At 35.9% G+C, this 22,162-nt stretch overlaps 2 protein-coding genes and 1 long non-coding RNA gene across 9 annotated transcripts; 2 read left to right on the top strand and 1 right to left on the bottom strand.

The window, feature by feature from the left end:
* Positions 1-111: 111 nt before the first annotated feature.
* On the bottom strand, positions 112-8,158 carry LOC142540005 (putative protease Do-like 14). Of its 7 annotated transcripts, none has more exons than XM_075645832.1 (11): positions 8,001-8,158; positions 7,725-7,833; positions 5,409-5,522; positions 4,081-4,257; positions 3,867-3,994; positions 3,575-3,789; positions 3,293-3,374; positions 2,529-2,671; positions 1,915-2,035; positions 933-1,025; positions 112-605 (listed from the first exon to the last, which is right to left on the bottom strand). In XM_075645832.1, the coding sequence occupies exons 1-11, from the start codon at positions 8,001-8,003 to the stop codon at positions 489-491; spliced, it is 1,302 nt and encodes a 433-aa protein (XP_075501947.1). In that variant the 5' UTR covers positions 8,004-8,158; the 3' UTR covers positions 112-488. The 7 variants fall into 7 exon arrangements, 6 of the variants coding, with proteins under 6 accessions (XP_075501947.1, XP_075501948.1, XP_075501949.1 ...); XM_075645833.1 differs by having other exon boundaries at positions 3,575-3,786; positions 8,001-8,157; XM_075645834.1 differs by having other exon boundaries at positions 7,752-7,833; positions 8,001-8,157.
* A 5,754-nt stretch (positions 8,159-13,912) lies between these two features.
* LOC142538937 (uncharacterized) lies at positions 13,913-18,352 on the top strand. The gene is made up of 3 exons (XR_012818767.1): positions 13,913-14,033; positions 17,515-17,569; positions 18,185-18,352. It is a non-coding gene; the product is annotated as an uncharacterized LOC142538937 (long non-coding RNA).
* A 1,563-nt stretch (positions 18,353-19,915) lies between these two features.
* Positions 19,916-20,631, top strand: LOC142540004 (rapid alkalinization factor-like). Its single transcript, XM_075645831.1, has one exon. The coding sequence runs from the start codon at positions 20,051-20,053 to the stop codon at positions 20,411-20,413; it is 363 nt and encodes a 120-aa protein (XP_075501946.1). The 5' UTR covers positions 19,916-20,050; the 3' UTR covers positions 20,414-20,631.
* The last annotated feature ends 1,531 nt before the right edge of the window (positions 20,632-22,162 follow it).

The following is a 22,162-nucleotide window of genomic DNA, read 5'->3' as shown; positions in this document are numbered from 1 at the left end:
GCAGCAAAAACATAAAAGAGGTATCTAGAAGGTAGCGAGATCATGCTAAAATTGTGTCCAGCCCATTTGTTCAAGTGAAAAAGGAAAATATATAAGAGAACAAACAAAATAAAATGAGGAATACACAAGTGTCATGAGCCCTCCTCATATCTGGTTCAATTGCACAGAAAAACCTAAGGGGAATCATGCAAGATCCAATCAACACTGATGATATTTGTTGAGCTAATCTGCGTGTGATCAAATATAAGATCAAACAACTCTATTTGATCAGTCAAACGGTTTTACAGCACTATCTGGATGAGAGCCATGATGGGATCAAGGTCGAATCGAACACTGGTTGTGAAAGGTTGGGCCTGGAGGATTCTATAACGGGCTGGAGTGGGCCTTAGAACAAAGTCAATCAATCCAACTCATTAGAAGAATCACAAGAGGAAAATAAAAATATTTCCATATTAGAAATGAAAACTGGATAAGATGACAAGAATCGTTCACATATCCGGATCAGCTTCTTCAGGAATGACGGTCAAAGTCTTAGTAGTATCATTCGCTCTCTTCACAACAGCAATAAATGGCTTTCCAACTTTGTCTCCCATTATCTCGATCACCTACACACACACACAAAGAAGATGACTACACGATCAATTTGATTAAAAAAACAAATATTTGTTGCATTTTACGGAACCATTCTCAAGGCATATTGACAGGCACTACACGACCATCTCCTCGTGAAGCTGTCAACTATTATAACTGATAGGCTCAATTTAAGCACCGAAAAATTCACGTATTTTCAAAGAAAAATTTTCATATGGTCGACACTCACGAGATATTATCAGATCAAGTACCATGTGTGCTACAAATCTCAAATTAACCCTGCTAACAGACCACTGGGTTCATTTTCAATGAAATCGCTGATCTACTCAAAACACAAATACCTCCTTGATGCTTCCGACCGGCTTTCCCCCAAATTCGACGACAACATCCCCAGGACGAAATCCAGCACGATCAGCTGGAGAACCTGGTGATACCTGAAAAAAAAAATTTCCATCATTCTTTCTTTTTCCAGAGAACTATTGAGTGAAACCATGTCATTTCAGAAGGTGGAACCTTTACTCTGTGCCTCCATTGCAACAACTATCAGATGAATCAAACTGAACCATGTAACATCTACCTTAGCCAATGCAGAAACATTCTTAATGCAATCACTTAAGCCAATATATGTGAAAGGATCTAAATTATTTATCAGTTTTTCGGAAAACGGATTACATTCCCCTTTACTATTGGTCCTCACCATAAAGCAAAATAATAAAAATATTAAAATAACAACAATTACATATCATGGCCCAAAATCAAAGGATAGAAAGTAAATCTCACATCTTTGGCTCCATATATTACAGTTGCTGAAGCAGCACGTATCAAAGGGAGAGGAACTGACACAAGTTGCAGGGAAAAGTAGAGCAAAAGTAAAGGATAATCTCGATCCAAAGGCACAGTTTGGCTTATCTCTATCTAAAAGTGTGGGTCTTAGCATGGTAGTTAACAAATACAAACGAGAGGACAAACGAAAATCTCACCAACATGAAAACACGTTAATATTTAAACCCTAAGTCTCAGCTGTATAGGATTTTAATATAGACAAATTGAATATTGTGCATCTCAGATTGACAAATTACCAAGTTTTATATTTCTTCATCGATTAAAGATGATGAATCTCACCAATATTAGAATTTCTCAAAGAAAATCATTCAACACATTGGTACTCGTTGATATTATCTGTTAATTCCTTAGAAATCTGCTAAGGCATAATGAACTTACGTTCTCAAGCCCATCCTGAAGGGAAGAAAAATTGATCACTCCAGCCCTCACTCCACCACACCACCACAAAATAGAATTTCATGCATTTGATTAAGATCTTACCACAGATACAAGAAGACCTTTATTTACATTTGGAAAAGCGGGATTGTTGTCCTTAAGTTGTGACGTGATCATGTCATTGAGATCAATCATTTTCAGTCCCAGCCACGTTCGAACAACTCTCCTACATTTAACAAACAAATAAAAAATCAGAATCAGAACATTTTAACAAGTTCCTAAAGTGGTGGCATAACAGAGTAAGTCAACGTTTAATGTTCCCCACACACCCTAAGGTAGGAGACCTACAGCCACAATCTTTTACTTGAAGCCAAATGAAGTCAGTTTACTAGGGTAAAAGCAACACAAGTTAAAGGAATACACAAAGACCGTGTTTGTAAAAGTCTACTACCATACTGCAAGGAATGAGAAAAAGGATGAGCTGGTATCTTTAAAAGTTCAATAACTATCCAATAGCATACGGTTAAGGAATCAGGAGAGGTTCTTTCAACCTAAAAAATTGAGGAATTTCCAAGAGAATCTAGAAAAGATCTTGATTCAAGCTGAGGAAAGAGGATATTAGTGAGATAACAAAGAGAAGACAATGGATTCAGAATTTCAGTCAGTGCTTGTGTGCTCGGAGTGAGTTATAAACTGGAGATAAATGGAAGTTTACTCACCCGTTTCTTTTGAAGTGCTTGATTATTGTGGAGACAGAGTCAATTGGCACAGCAAAATTCAATCCATCAGCCCCCAATACTTTCATGATATTGACACCAACAATTTCTCCATAAACATTAACTAGAGGTCCTCCAGAATTACCCTGCAGTCACACAAAAGAAAGGAAAGGGTTTTAGAATAACAAACCTCTTTATTCTAACAACAACGGGTGCAAAGAAGACAAGTGATTTATAGCAAGGTTTCTGCTAGTTGAATGGAGTAAGTTATGTATGATCCATCTTGCCACAAAATTAAATATTGAGCATTAATGACACTAGTTCCCACGTTACAGGATGTTAAAAACCCAACAGATAAATTATTCTTACAATAATTGAAGACTTATAGAAGGAGATTTCATCAACAACCTCCACAGAGAATATGCTCATACATGATAATACCATTTGGAAAATGCAATAACATAATGACTGTAACTTGTTCGGGAAAATACAATTTCACCCCATTGAAAAAAACACAGACAACACTTGCATTTTAAACCATCCTTCAGCACTCAGCACAAAGAGAAACCAAAACCTCCAAATTATAACCATGTAATTTTGAAAACTATATTGAGATGACAAACAATAATGCCTATTAGTACCCATTCACAATAACAAAACTCTCCGATCATGGGATCGCCTGACCAGAATGCTCCCAAATATGGGATGAAAGGGAGATCAAAAACATTAATTTCTTTAAAGGAAGTGTGAGCCAAAGAACTTTTTACCTCATTAATGGCACAGTCAGTCTGTAAGTATTCTCTTCGGAAGCCCCCTAGACCTAAGTCACTGCTCTTGCGATCAACACAACTAAATGCCATGGTAAATATAGCATCAGGAATAACGAAAAAAATTATACTTCCATATACATAGTTCACTTCATTAGTTAGTAAATATATTTTAAATAATTCAAAGCTTTGAATCCAATTTTTGATAGTGTTAAGTGGCATCTAAAACAAACAGCAGATGTTAGAGGTAATGAAAGTTCAAGCCCTTTAAGACCTAATTACCTTACAATACCTGCAGTTACAGTATTTTGAAGAGTAAGGGGACAACCCATAGCTACCACCAAGTCCCCAGGGCGAAGCATACTTGAGGAGCCAAGTTTTGCAGTCGGAAGTAGAGTTTTAGATTTGATCTTCACTAACGCTATGTCTGAATGTAAATCAGCATTCACTACTGTGCCCTCAAATGTGCGACCATCTTGCAACGTCACCTCAACCTGCTAAAATGATTGATAAATTATATTAGATATTCACCTGTATAACATTCCATGCATAACAGGGATGCACTGGCACAGACTTTTCCCTTGGATGAAGATCTTAATCCTTGGAAATCAACTACTACATGAGCACAAGTCAAGATAGTACCATCCTCATCAATTATCGTTCCTGATCCCACACTTTTACCCATAGTCATCCCACCAAAACCTGCCAAAAACTAATCTTTAACAATAGATTTATGATATGCTGTGCTGTGGATTATAATAATTCCATAAAAAAATAAGAAAGCATACCTTGTGGTACTGACAAATTCACAACAGCAGGACCAACCTTTGCCGCAGCATTAGGAATAGTATCAACACTGAAACAGTTGCAAGATCGTCTGGGACAATCTCCAGCATTAGTGGCACTTTTACTTATGTCAGCACCTGGAAATGCATTTGGACTGGAAAAAAACATAGGAAGAATACCTGCAAAGATGTTGTAATGCCAGATTACTCGTATAAATGATTAATGTGTTTATGTCGTTTGTTATGTGCTTACCGGATTCATTATGATTTACATGAAAGATGCCGCTACTACTCCTTGTATTATGCATATGGGCCTATTGACATCGATTGATATAGATGTTGAGATTGAATATGGTTTCTATATTGTCCATGGTATATTGAGAATGAATATTTGTCTAAATAGTTATAGTAATATGTGTAAATAAAGCTGTGTAATAGAAGTTGGTATTGAAATGCAGGAAATGAGATGAAAATATGCCAGTTCTTACGGGTTTTAGCATAATGATTTGGATATTGATCCAAATTGTGTGAGGCCACAACCATTAGAAAGCTAAGATATAACGCTACAACTTTCATGTTTTGAGTTTTGTTCAAATCACCGTGGAAGACAAGCCAAAAGTACCCCGAAGTGTGTCGCACGTCTAGTCGTTCTTGCACTGACACATGTTAGGAGAATGAGCATAACTCTTTATTCGCATATTCAAATGACATGAGGTCAATTGGAGATGAAAGCCAAGACATAGAGCTATAACTTTCATGTTGACCACTTTTTCAAATTATGAAGGGAAGATGTTCATTTTTAGCAAACACTGATGAGCCTGTGTGCAGGGGGCGCCCCAGCGGTCAAATTTAACCGCCCTAGCGCTCCTGTACCAAATTTTAGGTATTTAAACATAAAGGCTCGCGCTGGGGCGGCCATTTTCAACCGCCCTAGCGCCCCCGGACAAAAGTGTGAGTTAGAAACATGATTTTTGTGATTTAAATGGATAAGGATCGAGGATTTCAGTCATTTACACCATTTCACCATCAAAAATCAAGGAGAAAACAAGGGTTTGCCAAGCATAGAATAGAAGAAGGGTAAATGACAGATGTGCTATTTATTTAGGAAGAAGGGTAAATGACATAGAATAGAATAATTATGAGTGTAAGTACCATTAGTCGTGTCAAGCATAGAAGAAGGGTGTTACAGATCTGCTATTAATTTAGGAACTTAAGTGGTACTAATATACAAAAGAAACAGGAAACAAAAAAGATGGTGCACTGTGCACACGCTAACTACAGATCACACAAAATAGACATTAAGAAAAATATGATTAAAATACATAGTCTACCATGTTGTGAAGGATTCAATGCCGTAAATTCGTGAAAGCTGTTCACTTGCATAGTTCTCCAAGGCCATGTTAAGGAGTCAGATGGCGGTACAAGTGAAAGTGACAGTAATTTTTCTGTAATAAATTAAATAATACTCATAAATGATGAATAGAAGTGAATTAAAAAACACTTAGAAAATTCAGACAAATCCTACATAATACAGCAATATCTTCTGCATAGCACAAAACATCACGTTAATATGTTGATAACAGTTTTGCAAGCAGCTTTACGATTTCAAAAAGTTAACATTACCAAAAAATGTTTAAACATTTTTGTCACAGGGGAACAAGGTCAAAGACTATAAAAACGAGTTAAACAACGCATAGTTTAGGGGAACAAGCTTCCATTGTATCGCTATTCATTATCATAACCAAACCTTAAGGTCCTCATAGTTGTCAAGGCGCTAGGCGACGTCAAGGCGACGAGCCACTGCCTAGCGCCCGAACGCCTAGGCGACAAAAGGCGATCGCCTAGCCACGAGGCGATAATATAGAGAGAATGTATTATATTTATGTTATACTAAAAATCAACTATTAATAATAATGAACTATATGAAAACCTAAATATATAAAGCTTCAAGTAATAAAAACCAAAAATATCTCAATATTGTCGATAAATCAACACATTCAAATCTTATGCTAGACAATTTAATTTTTCCAAAACAATCTAGACTCAGATCAATCACTTTCTAATTCAATCATTTCATCCACATCACCATCCTCCACATTTTCATCAATGTCTGAATAATCATCTTTCAACACATCATCATCAAACTCTCCCTACATGTTACTTGAAAGTTGAAACTTGAAACATAAGAACAACTACATGTATTGAGGCTCGAAAGCAGTACATAAGAACAACTACAGTACATAAGTTGAAACATAAGAACAACTACAGTACATGCCCCATTTCACAATGCCACTCAAATATAACCATACTTCACAATCATGATATTGTATTCCCATGTATTGAGGCTCGAAAGCAATACACCCAACAGTGAATCCCCATTACCACACCAAGATATTGCAATAATTAAACAACAATAAATTAAATAGAATATAACAAAATAGAATAAAATAAAATATGAACCCATCATTGCCGGGACCTACACCCTTACTACAAAATTTTGGGTTGTCAAAACCCATACTACTGCAACAACCACCACCATATAATCGTTAATCTCCAAATAAGATTGAGGCAGTACATGCCCCATTTCATCACTCTGAAGTCTGAACCTCTTATATTCATTGTTCATGAAAATAAATAAATAAATATTCATCAAAACAGCCCCATTGTAGTCAACAATTAAACTTCCCCTACCAATACCCAGCTCCACAACTATTTACTGCAGAAGTTTACTGTCATTGGTGCGCAAACAAAAAACCAGAAACTATAATGAACAAGACCTACAGCTAGAGTGGATTGACTCGATGACAAACAAAAAACCAGAGAGAAAGAGATGGTGCGCACTGCGCAGAAGCTTCAATCGGCAGAAAGAGATTGGTGCGCAGCGTGAAGCTTCAATCGGCGGGCCTTTGGACTATTGTAGGAATACGTATCGACATGCAAACTAGGCTATTTTTTTAAAATAAATTAGTTATGGGCTGAAATTAGTTATGGGCTTATTTAGTTGGGCTTTGGGTCATTATAAAATAAAAGAGAAGCCTGCTGCAAAGAGGCGGAACGCCTGGACCGCCCGTCGCCTGGAGAAAGGCGCGCCTCAGGCGCTAAAGGCGCTCGCCCAACCATGCACGTCACCTGGTGGTCATCTGAGGCGCTGAAGCGCCGCCTAGCGCCTTAGGCGCGCCTTTAACAACTATGAAGGTCCTACACAAAAATCACACGGGAATTCACGGAGATGGACATACAAACTAGACAGGAACCTTATTCACTCCCCTAAAGAAAAGGAACAACTGATCAGCACTAGCCATCCACAAATGTTCCCCTTCCCCAAAAACTGGGGAAAAAAAGTGCACTGTAATAATTCAAGTAAGAGGTTACACGAGCACGTGCACCACCGGATATCCCAAATCCAAAGGCATCTACAAACCCAACTTAAAAGCCCAAATCTCAACTTAAGCACATGCCACATTGCAATAAAAATCAATACAGATGTTTCTAGAAAAAACCCATGGGCATGTACAGACAAATGGGTAAAATAAAATCTCAAAACCCTTAGTTAATTTCAGCAAACTTGATGCTCGTCCACCTTATCGCAATCAACAAAATATCAACAACAACTGAGAGGCATAACAACGTAAAACAACGATTTATACTAGTCGAATGAATAAAAGGAGCCTCGCCAGAATTTGAGGAAGTAGTGAAAGAGAGAACCCCTGAGCTAGCAGCAGCCAAAGTTAGTGCCCGCATGAAGGATAATTTCCCCTGCAAATAGAACAATGAGTTTAAAATCAAGCAAACAGCACAAAAAATTTCATAGGCAAATAATCAAACACTTAGCAAGCAAGTCCCGTTCTCCCATTTTCACAAAAAACAAAGTACTGGGGATGATCGAGAAAAATTTAAACGGAATATATTGCCGCGAAAAATACCATGGATAGCAATGCAAATTATTTGATCTCTTCCTCCGCTTCTGTTTCTCAAAGTTTTCTGTGCGAATCAAGTTGGGTTTTAATTAAATAATAATACGAATACTTTTAAAAAAATATATCAAAAAATAATAATTTGTAATAAAGCGCAGGTGCCTGGAAAAATAACCTATTAATAATTTATACACATAACAAATAGATCGATGATACTAAAATTATTCTCACTAACTGAAATAATCGATCATAATTCTGTTTGATTGATTTGATTTTTGATTAAATAAATATGTGGCCTCGTGTGTTATTTTTTTATTATGGTAGTTTCATAAAAGATTCTAATTTTATCTACTCAACACACGTATCATGTGCTGAGTAAATGAAAACACTACTCATATTTAAGTATGGACAACAGTCGGTTTGGTCCGATTTTACTCTACAACGGTCCGATTTTTTGATTTTCGGTTTTGAATATCTCTAATCCAAAACCAAACAATTTATTACGGTTCGGTTCGGTTTTTTTTAATACGGTTCGGTTTATATGGCCGGTTATATACAGTTAACTAAAATTTAATAAGAAATAAAATTATACATACTTTATGCGTTTAAAATCTAAATCATAGTATTTTTCAAACATTTAATTTGTGAGACTTAATCTTTTATATACATATATATATATATATAAGTACAAACATGTTATATGAATATAATAACAATATATAACTAATTAACTATGTAGACACGGAAAATGCATGAATTCAACAGAATATTCAGTAATATGAATGATAACAAGGTGTCAACCAGCTTGAATGGAACACCGATCATCTTACTAAAAAATTAAAGAAGTATATACAGAAAAGAAAAGAAAACGTCGACTGGTGAGTTGTGAGAAAGAAGAGAAAACAATCGCATATTAAATTTAGCAACGGTTAAAGAAGACTGTCGCTATTTTAGCGACAGTTTATCATAAAACAGTCGCTACAATTGCGACTGTTCGTATAAACCCGTCGCCATTTGTTGCGACGGGTCTTTTTACCGTCGCCTTTGACGACGTTTATATTTAAGTCCGTCGCCATATTAGACGACCGATTTTTTACCCGTCGCCATATTAGGCGACGATTTTGGTCGACAGTCGCAATTAACGACGGGTTTTTATAACCGTCGCCAATAGCGATGGTTGTGCAATAACCGTCGCCAATCTAGATCGACGACGGTTATTTCCAAACCGTTGCTATTGGCGACGGTTTAACTCGAAACCGTCGCTCCTGGCGACGAGGTTTTCAAAAACTGTCGCTATCACCGAGTTTCCCGACTTATCATTCAAAAATATCGACATATCATTAAAATTTCTTACATAAATTAGAAAAATGCTGACTTGTAGCTGTCATACAAAAATTGTACCCAAATAAACGAAAATTAAAATTTAAAAACAAAATTTTGAAAATTTGGTTTACGAAAACAAAAAATTTAGACAAGTTATTGAACCAAAAATATTATTTTTTTCTTAAACAATTTCATTTATTATGAGTAACCGAATATTTAATGTTTTGAGATTTTCCATATTCATTACAATAATCCTTTGGATTTCTTTGTTGGTGTGGATGTTAGGGAAAAAAGTTTGTCACTGTTGGGTATTATACATGAGATTTCGTTCTAAATTTGAGATATTGATATCAGAAATATCGATTAATTATTGGTATTTATAATTCACGATTTTATATTTGAATATGTCGATCATGCACATTTAGTAATGATAATGCTATATATATAAAAGAGATCGACATAGTGTTTGGGATATCATATGATTTAAAATACTAAAGTTGAACAGTGATCCATTAAAAATAATTTTGAAAAAAAGGTAAAAACTCGGTCATAAAATAATAATAAAAATTAAGATATATAAACATTTTTAATAACAAATTATTGTTCTCACATCACTACATAAAAACGGTGAATTCTATTATAGCGAAGGTTTTACGAAAACCGTCGGTTGCGACGGTTTATGGAAACCCTGTCGCTATAGTCGCGACGGTTTTGACAAACCGTCGTCGATGTCGATCGACGACGGATTTTATAACCGTCGCTAATAGTGACAGGTTTACCGAAACTGTCGCTATTAGTTTGTCTACAGTCGCCAATAGCGACAGTTTGCTATAATCAGTCGCTATTGGCGACGGTTTAACTAAAAAAGGGTCGCTAATGGCGACGGTTTAGGCAAAACCCGTCGCTATGATTCTATATATACCGTGGTTCGCGAACATTTTCTTCACGCGATTTTCGCCTTTCTTCTATGGTAGTAGCAAAACTCTATCAATTTTTTCGCAATTTCGGTTTTTTTCTTTGTACTAATATTTTTCCGTATTAATTTCGTAGATTTGGTCGTCGGTGTGATCTTCCAGCGTTACGTGGATCTGCATATCTTCGCGCACGTCAGGTTTTAAAGCGTTGTCTTTACAAAAATTTTTATGTTTACTTTTTGCGTAGTAATTTTATTTATGAATTTTAGCGTAGTATTTTATTTTTGAATTTTAACGGAGTAGATTATTAATTTTGTAAATCATGAATGAGTTTTTTTATTAGATAGATTATAAAAATCGTAGCTTAAGCTGCGGTTTTTTCAAAAATCTTCGCTTGATATAGCGACGGTTTTTACCAAAATCGTCGTTATATATAGTGTAAGGACCGCGTATCGTATTATCGTAAATCCTATATGATTATCGATAATTCATGAATTTGATGTGTGATTATACATTTGATGTATATCCTGACAATGGAATTGAGAAATGAATATTGAATATGAATTGACGTTGTAAGAGCTCGATTGGAGAAGCCGGACGCCAATAAGTACAAAAATCAAATAATTGTACAGAGCGGTAATGTTTGACCGCCCGACCGCGGCATAAATATTTCTCGGGGACAGAATGTCTCGCGCTCGAGCGCGAAAATTCTACCGCCCGAGCGCGAGAACGGTGGTGATAAGAACGAGACTTCTGCTTTACTCTTTCTTCATTTCCTTATCGTGGCTTCGAGAGAAAAGAAGGGAAACTCGAGTTCTTTCGTCTGAATCGACTTCGAAACGCTGTCCAAACGCGAAACAAATTATATATTTGTAATCGTCGTATCGAGGGCTTCTGACTAAGGTAATTTTCTTCTAGTTCCAGCATCTCTAAAGATCAAAGTGCTGGAATAGTATGTATTTGAAGTTGAATTTCTGATATGTAGTAGAATAACCGACAAGAAACTTGTATTCGAAGTCGGAATTGAATTATGATATGAATTTGATTTGATATGAATTTTTGAAGTTTCAAATGATATTTGAAACTCATATTAATGATTTTGGAGTATGTTATTGATTGGAATGAGTATGTTATTGATGTAGATAAAGTGTAATATCAATATCTTCAGGCTACATCAACTGGAAACGAAGAATTGAGGTATGTTGCGACCGGATAACATACGACAGGTATCTGTATTATATGATATATGTCGGATTGATTTGATTGATTGGAATGAGATTATGTGTCTATATGCCTTATTTGTCGATTGATGTGGCATACATGACATTGAGATTGAGATATCGGTGTATAAAATAAATGTTTTGTTAACACAAATAATTTTATGCATACATCGATACATGACATGCACGTTGAGCTATGATCCTTGGATACCCTGATATGATTTGATTGGATTCCGGGGTTTGTGAACACAATCGCTATGCTGGTATTACATGACATGCACGACTTTGATTGTATTGTTGGCATGGATATCTTGACGACAAATCGAGCTACTGTTGATTGTTGTCATGGAGTGGTTCGATTTCGACCGATTGATGGACCCAAGTGGAATTTTTATGGCAAGGGTTCCCAAGCCAAAATTCCATTGGTATCTTCCTTGGAAATGTCTCGATTGTTGACTAGCGGAGATGAGGGTTATCTTATCTACGCTATTGATATTTCGAAGAAGGAGTCTTCTTTATTTGAGATTCCAGTTGCGAAAGAATTCCTGCATGTATTTCCCGATGAGATTCCTGATTTTCCTCCTCATCGAGAAGTTGAGTTTAGCATTGATCTTGTGCCGGGGACTTCGCTTATTTCTAAAGCTCCCTATCGCATGGCACCTTTGGAATTGAAAGAATTGAAAGAACAATTGCAGGATCTTCTCGATAAGGGGTATATTCGACCGAGTGTATCGCCTTGGGGAGCTCCAGTTTTATTTGTTCGAAAGAAAGATGGTACTATGCGAATGTGTATCGATTATAGGCAACTGAATCGGGCTACTGTGAAAAACAAGTACCCACTTCCTCGTATTGATGATTTGTTTGATCAGCTTCAGGGTACTTCTGTATACTCGAAGATTGATCTGCGTTCTGGGTATCATCAAGTACGAGTTCGAGACGAAGATGTGCCCAAAACTGTTTTTCGTACGAGGTACGGCCACTATGAATTCTTGGTTATGCCTTTTGGTCTTACGAATGCTCCTGCTATCTTTATGGATTTAATGAATCGGGTCTTCCGAGATTATCTAGACCGATTCGTTATTGTTTTTATTGATGATATTCTTGTGTATTCGAAATCGAAAAAGGAGCATGCTGGAACATCTGAGACTGGTACTTCAAACTCTTTGTACTAGTCATTTATATGCCAAATTGTCCAAATGTGAATTCTGAATGGACAAAGTGGTATTTCTGAGCCACGTCATTTCGAGACATGGCATATCTGTTGATCCTGCGAAGGTCGAAGCTGTATTGAATTGACCGAGACCTACGAATGTTCCTGAGATCCGTAGCTTCATGGGTTTAGCGGGATATTATCGACGTTTTATCGAAGGATTTTCGAAAATAGCTAAACCTATTACTCAACTGACAAAGAAGAATCAGCGATTCATTTGGTCAGATGAATGTGAAGCTAGTTTTCTTGAATTGAAGACGAGATTGACCACAGCACCTGTGCTTACTATCCCCTCAGGTACCGGAGGATTTGTGGTGTGCACAGATGCGTCTGGTAAAGGTTTGGGCTGTGTTCTGATGCAACATGGCAAAGTGGTTGCTTATGCGTCTCGTCAATTGAAATCTCATGAAACTCGTTATCCTATTCATGATCTCGAATTGGTTGCCATTGTGTTTGCTTTGAAAATTTGGCGCCATTATTTGTACGGAGAAAAGTTTGTTAGATATTCGGACCATAAAAGTCTGAAATATCTCTTTTCTCAATCCGATTTGAATATGAGGCAACGCAGGTGGATGGATCTCCTGAAGGATTTTGATTGTGAGATTCAATATCACCCTTGATCGGTGAATGTTACTGTGGATGCCTTGAGCCGGAAAGTTTATGATTCTATTTTAGCTTCTGTTTCTGTCGCCAAAGTACACGAGGATATATGTACTTCTGGCTGGACTTTTCACTCGAATTGGAATTCTGTCACTGTCTCAGCATTGCAAATTGAGCCGAACTTGATATCGAAGATTCGAAAGGCCCAACGAAGCGATGCTCAGATCCAAAATTCGAAAGAACTTGTATCTGCTAGACACCAGTCTGGATTTCAGATTTCTTGTAATGGCTGAAGTAATATCACAAGTTGTTGATTTAGTAATATGATATTACTAAATAATTAATGATTTTTAAAGAATGAAATATAACATATTTTGGTCATATGAAGTCCAAATGATTTGAAATTTAGATATAACGTAGAAAACTCAAAGATATAGAAGTTTCATGTTTTGAGTTTTGAAAATTTTTATCGTTTGACTGGTACAAATGGATATACCGATGTTAAATATTATATATTATATTATATTATATTATATTAATAATATAATATAATATAATATTTTTTAAAAAAATAAAATAAAATGAGGATAAATTCGAAAAACTTGTTCGAAAATGAATGAATTTCATTCTTTTGACAGTGAGTTTATGGAGAGGTGAGAGAGAAATAAGAAATAAGAGTTTTCAGATTTTCTTTCGATCGTGCGACCTATCGGTTTATCCAATCGATGAACCGACTTCAGTTCTGGGATCGTTGACACGAGGTCTTCGATTTGAGGTATAAATTTTATATTTTTGTTGATGTTTGAAATTCGTCGATTTCTGGAATAAATCCGATAAATTGTTAAATCATACTGAAATTGAAGATTGTTGAGTAGTGTATGATTTTAACGAAGTAGAGAAGATTATTGTGTTGTTGTTTTGAATTATTCCTAATTTATTATAATTAGGGATTTTTAATCATTGGATTGAGATTGGAGAGTTGTTTGTCAGTTGTTATTAATTCTGATTATATATTCGGAGTCTACGAAGTATATGCTACACGTTGATATAAAATTTTTGTAATTTGACGGATGTTGTAAAATAGCCTATTATTCGAAGTTAATTAATTAGGGTGTATTTGATGGTAGTATTGTGAATTAAATACACCAGATTATTAAATTGTTGAACAATACGAATTTATAATCGAGTTTTATATTTTGTTGAATTAATTGTTGTTGGGCTATTTGATGTTATATATTGAGGATGTTATAACTGTGTTGATACGGTGACAATGATTTGATAATTATTGTTGAATTATTTAGATACATCACAAGCCTCAGGATCAAAGAAATAGCCAGATTGTATATATACTCGATTATCAGGTACGTGTTGACATACGAGCATATGTTGTTATTGTTTAGTATTGATGAATACTATTGTGTTGAACGATGATAAATCACCGGAATTGGGTGATTTGGTATTATATTTGTTGTTGTTTATTATTGTTGATATCGTTGACTATCGTTGTTGGGAGACGTCTCGTTGATGTTGTTCGTTCAACGATATTGCTGTCGCCGGTGTTGGGGTGCGACGTATCGTCGATGTTGTTGTTCGTTCGACGATATTGCTGTCGCCGGTGTTGGGGTGCGACGTATCGTCGATATTGTTGCATTGTGATGTTGTTGATGTTGTTGATGGTTGATTGTCTAGAAACGGCAAAGGGGGTATTTATGTTATCATTTCAGTTATATCTTATGTTGTTGTTAATATAACTGTTATGTATTACGATGATGATTGTTGTATATGCTCACCTTTTTGGGGCTGTTTCTGTTGGACAGGTTACAGGACTATGCCATGAGACAGGATAGTGGTGAAGGACTACGTGTGTCTAGTCAAACAGTCCTGTAGTTGATAGTAGATAGAAACAGTATAGCTTATTGTATTATTTGAGTTATGTGTGTATGTATTTATTATACTGTTTCTGCTGCACTGACGTAGATAGTGTGGTGATTGCACTATTTTGTCGTATATGCATTATATTACTACGTCGTCGAAAAGAAAATTTTTATGCATATGACGTCACATGTTGTATGATTACGTGACGAGGTTTGGGGCGCCACATTTGGTGGTATCAGAGCATATGTTTGATGTCTGGGATGGTTAAGAGTTGGGTTTGTGATGAGGGAGTTTGATGACGATATTATCTGCGTGTGTCTGTGCATTTGACTTGTTATTGATGATTTCTCGATATGATTGATTGTTCTTTAGTTGCGTGTACTTTCGTGCGAAATGTGTGATGATGATTACTGGATTGTAATTGTTAAATGTTATAATTAACAATTTGATTTCCAGTGATGGCAGCTAGAGAACAGGTACATCCACACGAGGAAACAGACGAGGTTGACAGTGGATTTGGACAGATAAATCCATTGCCACCTCCTCCTATGGGACATGCACCAGCAGATAAGCCTTTATTGCCTGGTGAGTTGACTTTGGCACAGTTCAGCAGTTATCTTCCGTCGAGATTTGATAGTTCTGAGACCGGTGAGCGAGCAGAGGAGTGGATTGAGAGGATAGAGCAGATATTTGTGACTGCACCGTGTGCTAGGTCTGCTTGGTTACGATTGGCTACATTTCAGCTTTCGCGGAATGTACTATTGTGGTGGCAGACGACTGAGGCCGGATTGAGAGCTCAGGGCCGTACTATTGATTGGGATGTGTTTCGGTCTCGTTTTCTTGATAAATATTTTTCTATAGCAGCCAGACAAAAGAAAGAGAAAGAATTTGACTGGACCTGAAATGATACAGGAAATGAACGATAAGGTTCAGTTGATTCGGCAGCGGATGAAAGCTGCTCAGGATCGTCAAACGAATTATGCGAATAAACGAAGACGACCTTTGGAATTCAAGAAAGGTGACAGAGTGTTTTTGAAATATCTCCCTTTAGAGGCACTGTTCGATTTGGCATGCGAGGGAAATTATCTCCACGTTATGTTGGTCCATACGAGATTCTGGATCGAGTTGGTGATCTTGCGTATCGATTGGCATGACCACCAGCTTTATCTGCCATTCATGATGTATTTCATGTTTTTATGTTGAGGAAATATGAACCAGATCCATCACATGTGCTTGCACCTGGCGACGTTGAACTTGATCCTTCTTTTTCCTATGTCGAACAACCTGTTCGAATTATGGATCGAAAGGAAAAGATATTGAGAAATAAGTCGATTCCTCTAGTACGAGTGCAATGGACACGACATGGTATTAAAGAATCAACGTGGGAATTGGAGAGCAAGATGCGAGATTCGTATCCGCATTTGTTTGATTCTATGACATCTGTTCCATTGTATTCGATGTATTCTGATCCTTTTACTGATTTTAGTTTTGATATGTACTATAATTGGTGACATATGTATGTTTGCCAATATTATGTATATAGAGATGTTTGAGATTTCGGGGACGAAATCTTTGAAGAGGGGAAGAAATGTAAGGACCGTGTATCGTATTATCGTAAATCCTATATGATTATCGATAATTCATGAATTTGATGTGTGATTATACATTTGATGTATATCCTGACAATGGAATTGAGAAATGAATATTGAATATGAATTGACGTTGTAAGAGCTCGATTGGGGAAGCCGGACGCTAATAAGTACAAAAATCAAATAATTGTACAGAACGTGTGGCGCCCGGGCGGTAGAAAATGATCGCCCGAGCGCAAGGGTTGAAATTTGCGTATAGTTGGGCAGAGAACTCCGCGCCCGAGCGGTAATGTTTGACCGCCCGAGCGCGGCATAAAGATTTCTCAGGGACAGAATGTCTCGCGCTCGAGCACGAGAATTCTACCGCCCGAGCGCGAGAACGGTGGTTATAAGAGCGAGACTTCTGCTTTACTTTTTCTTCATTTCCTTACCGTGGCTTCGAGAGAAAAGAAGGGAAACTCGAGTTCTTTCGTCTGAATCGACTTCGAAACGCTGTCCAAACGCGAAACAAATTATATATTTGTAATCGTCGCATCGAGGGCTTCTGACTAAGGTAATTTTCTTCTAGTTCCAACATCTCTAAAGATCAAAGTGCTGGAATAGTATGTATTTGAAGTTGAATTTCTGATATGTAGTAGAATGACCGACAAGAAACTTGTATTCGAAGTCGGAATTGAATTATGATATGAATTTGATTTGATATGAATTTTTGAAGTTTCAAATGATATTTGAAACTCATATTAATGATTTTGGAGTATGTTATTGATTGGAATGAGTATGTTATTGATGTAGATAAAGTGTAATATCAATATCTTCAGGCTACATCAACTGGAAACGAAGAATTGAGGTATGTTGCGACCGGGTAACATACGACATGTATCTGTATTATATGATATATGTCGGATTGATTTGATTGATTGGAATGAGATTATGTGTCTATATGCCTTATTTGTCGATTGATGTGGCATACATGACATTGAGATTGAGATATCGGTGAATAAAATAAATGTTTTGTTAACACACATCATTTTATGCATACATCGATACATGACATGCACGTTGAGCTATGATCCTTGGATACCCTGATATGATTTGATTGGATTCTGGGGTTTGTGAACACAATCGCTATGCCGGTATTATATGACCCGTAAAGCATAGACAATTGTGGCCCCATATGATTGAATATGAGATTTGGGATTTGATGGCGCTTTGCCGACGCTATTATACGAGTATCCCATATTGGCCGGTGTGCCAGCTCGAGCATTGATTTGATAGCGATTCAATTGATTCTGACATGTGCTCAGTGGATGGGCATTTGACCTGGTACCTCCACGACATACATACATTGCATACAATATATCATTGTTTAGATACTTGTGGTATATATGATTGGTTGTTCCATACGGAGCTTTGCTCACCCCCAAGGGGGGCTGTTGTTGTCTTTGTGTGTGGACAATGGCAGGTACTCCAGGATATCAGGAGACCGGAGATGGTACTTCTGGAGGGAGCCACAGCTTGGGCTGAGGTTTTATGTTTATGTCTTGTTCCCAGTATATATGTATATATATCTATATACCGGGGCATGTCCCGAGGATATGAGTTGTTTGTATGTGATTGATTTTGATTACGTGTGGGCATGTTTTATGATTTGAGATGAAATACTATTTTTAGTATTCAAATAAAATGATTTGGGCTCATTGTAAAGAAAATTTTAAACTCGTTTTCCGCTGTAATTAGTTAACCCTAATCAGATTGCATTGTAATAACGATTAAGAGCTAAGGGCCCCACATATAGCGACGGTCCTGTCTAAAACCGTCGCTTCATATAGCGACGGTTTTTTAAGTTAAACTGTCGCTTAAATTAGCGACAGTGTGTATAAAACTGTCGCTTTAAGTAGTAACGAAGTCTATCTAACCGTCGCTTAATTAAGCAACGGTTTGCCTAAACCGTCGTTAAATAGCGACGGTCTTGTTCACTATAACCGTCGCTAATATGTAACGGTTATTGAGAAACCGTCGCTATAGGAAGGCGACGCGACCTCCGGGTACGGACCACCAAACTGTCGCTCTAACCGTCGCCTTACGGTTTTAGCGAATAGGCCCTTTTTTTTTTGTAGTGGCAGAAACTTGAGTCGATTAAGGATTGTCAACATATGAACATTGATGAAGATTAGGGAAGAACGCAATTAATGGTTCAATAGGTTAAAATGAGGGTGTGCACGCTCGCTAAACAAGTTCTACATAAAAGTATTATGTATTTTAACGTATAATGTGATAGGAAGACCAAATTGGGAAAACAGTTGAAAACTGGAGTACCAAATCGGGTCAATCGAAAAACGGGGGATAAAATCGAGAACGGGTGGGTGCATTTTCGGGTAATTCCTCAGGGTTTGGGTATCAAAATTCTACCAGAACTACCTGATCGAGTACGCAAGAACCCGAATTGATTTTTTTTAAACCGTAGAATTGGTATTTAATGACACAGAAATATAGTCCGTCTACTTTTGTAGAAAATCACAAGTGACATTACAAATCCATTACATTGATAACAAATGCGTCATACCTTCCCTCCCCCGCTAACTGTAGTAATCCAATCGAAGAATTTATAAAATATAAAAACACACAAAGTTAAAGGTAGTTTGAATAGAGATTCAAATGAAACAGAACCGTATAAATATATATATTTCTAATTAATTTGCTCGATGTTTCGATTTACATTATTTTTTTGCTCGATTTACATACTTTACTAATTTTAATTAGTTTCAAATATAGTTTTTTCTTGTTTAATTTTGTGTAGAAATTATGGTGATTATTTCGATAACCATTTTTTTTATTGATAGATTTTTTTATAAACAAAAAATGAGAAAACTTGAGTTTTTTTTTTTTTTTTTTTAAATTGTGGATACACGAACTCGACACTATCGTTTATCCGACTAATCAGGTAGTTATCGAAGTAGGGTCGAGTTCGAATACTGCCCGAAAAAATATGGTATATAACCCAAACTACCTGGGACCCAATTCGTGCCACCCCTAATAAAAGAGAGCTAGGACTTTAAATAAAAAAAAAAAAAAAACAAAACAAATTGGAGCGCCCATCAATAAATGCAATTTTAATTCCAGTGGCATTATTGTAAAACTATCAGACTCACAAGTCAATTTATTAACCCACATATTCTCCATTATAAAATTTAGGCTCCTCTTCCCCACTTGCATAGCGTGTAGGCTCTCTCCGCCCCCATCATCAAATCGCGAAGCCAAAAATTCAAAAAGAGAAGGATAATTTTGCAGAAATCAGAGCACAGATTTAGTCTGTAATTGGCGTTTCTCAATGGCATGCGGCTCGAAATTGCTGCGGTTTCTGCTCTTAGTCTCATCTCTGCTGCTTCTCCGAGTGTCGGTGGCGGCGACAATGGGTTCTGGGGATGCGTCTGTGTGGATGATGCCGGCGACGAGATCTGGCTGCAAGGGGACAGTCGCCGAGTGCCTCGTCGACGGAGATGAGGAATTCGAGCTGGATTCGGAGTCTAACCGGCGGATCTTAGTCACGCGCAAATACATCAGCTACGGTGCGCTGCAGAGGGACAGTGTACCCTGCTCTCGCCGCGGCGCATCTTACTACAACTGCCGCCCTGGCGCACAGGCAAACCCATACTCCCGCGGATGCAGCGCCATCACTCGTTGCCGGAGTTGAAACAATTATTAACTGCAGTATTGGTACTTTGATTGTTTAAATTTTTTGCTTGAATTTTTTTCTTTTTCCACTTTTTTTTTTTAAACGTGTCTCGATTTGTTTGTTTGTTTGTTTGGGGGGCGGAGGGTGTTTGGTATACCATAAATTTGTGGTCACACTTTAGTGATGTATAATGATGAAGATATTGTTATGTTATTTATTATTTCTCTTGGTTGTCATATATTTCTTTTTCCTTTAGTATTACGCGTGATTTTCTAAAATTTTGATTATTAATTTTTTTATGTCAAATTAATTTCCTTGTGGATGAAATTGGTCAGCCTGTGTGTTCTTTAATATGTTACCCTTGTTGTCTACATTTTGATCAAATTGGTTTATGGTATATCTTTGTTTTTATTAGTTTTTGTATGTTTGGATTCAGAAATATAAATAAACTCGTATAAATAATAAAAAAAAAATTAATTTTTATTGTAGTTAGCATTTTTGATATGTTGACAAATGGATAAGTAGATTTGAAGCCTTTAATTTAGAGACAGCCCAGATACAACCAAGAATACAGCTCGAGATGGGTATTATTAATAATCAGGCAGCTAACTACCCATCCTTATTTATGATAAATAATTTTTTATATTACCATATGAATATATATATATATATATCTTTATTTAAAAAAAAGGTACTTGATATTTTATCTTGTTATTGGTTTTAAAAGTGACGTACGTAAAAATATTACTGACGTGAAAAATAAGAATAAGATATTATTTAGAATCATAATAAATAAAATCAATACAAATATAATTTTAATTATAGTAATGAATTAATAATAATAATAAAAAAAATTAATTTTAAAATTACAATAAATATATGATTTAACTATTAAAAATGATTTTATTTCATTCCAGTTTCTCTTATGAAAAATTGATTGTATTCATATTTTATTTTATTTAATCAAACCAAGCATGCCCTTTAGAGTCGACATGCCTCAAGTAGAAAGAAAAGAAAGCATACAAAATAATGATCCGCCTTATCTTTATTATTATCTCGTAAAAAACGAGGCTCGTATTTATAAATAGAAGTAATTCACTACGATTTGTTCGATTATGCATAAAAATTTGAACAAAACTATCTCATATCGTTCATAAAATTTTTATCCAAATCAAGCCAAAAATTATTTAAATGTTTTAATTTAAATTTTGAGCCTCAAAGTGAATTAATAAACGAAATATTACAATTAAAAAAATTAGTGATTGACCATAGATGGAAGTTGGTCGGATATTATGTTTGATCATGAAATATAATTTCTATAAGTAAAATATTATAAATAAAAATAATTATACAATTATATAGAAAAACATAAAATTTTATAGATATGCTCATTTTTATTTGAGCTAAAATTTGCATATAAGAAATTGTCAATATAATCATATCAATATCCAAAAAATATACAAAATTAACAAAAACTATTAATTTTTTAAAAAATATTTATGGAGGAATAGACATTAAGTGTATTCAATTTTGATTGGTTTTGTGTAGTTTATTTTTTTATCCAAAACTTAAATCGAACTAAATTTTGATGTGGATGATTTCAAAATCAATTCAAATCGTGATTGACTGAAAATCGATAACGCGGTGTATTAAAGCATGCGTGAATTTGTTTGGTAAAATCTGTATTATTAAATTTCATATATACTTATTTAATTTATTTATTTTTATTAATATAGTAGTCGGTTGGGTGTGTCGATTTTATTGCTA

The sequence above is a fragment of the Primulina tabacum genome, chromosome 3 (assembly GCF_025594145.1).
Source record: "Primulina tabacum isolate GXHZ01 chromosome 3, ASM2559414v2, whole genome shotgun sequence".
NCBI classification, from domain to species: domain Eukaryota; kingdom Viridiplantae; phylum Streptophyta; class Magnoliopsida; order Lamiales; family Gesneriaceae; genus Primulina; species Primulina tabacum.
Note: the sequence above shows the minus strand (reverse complement) of the source record. Positions and strands in the feature narration are given on the sequence as shown.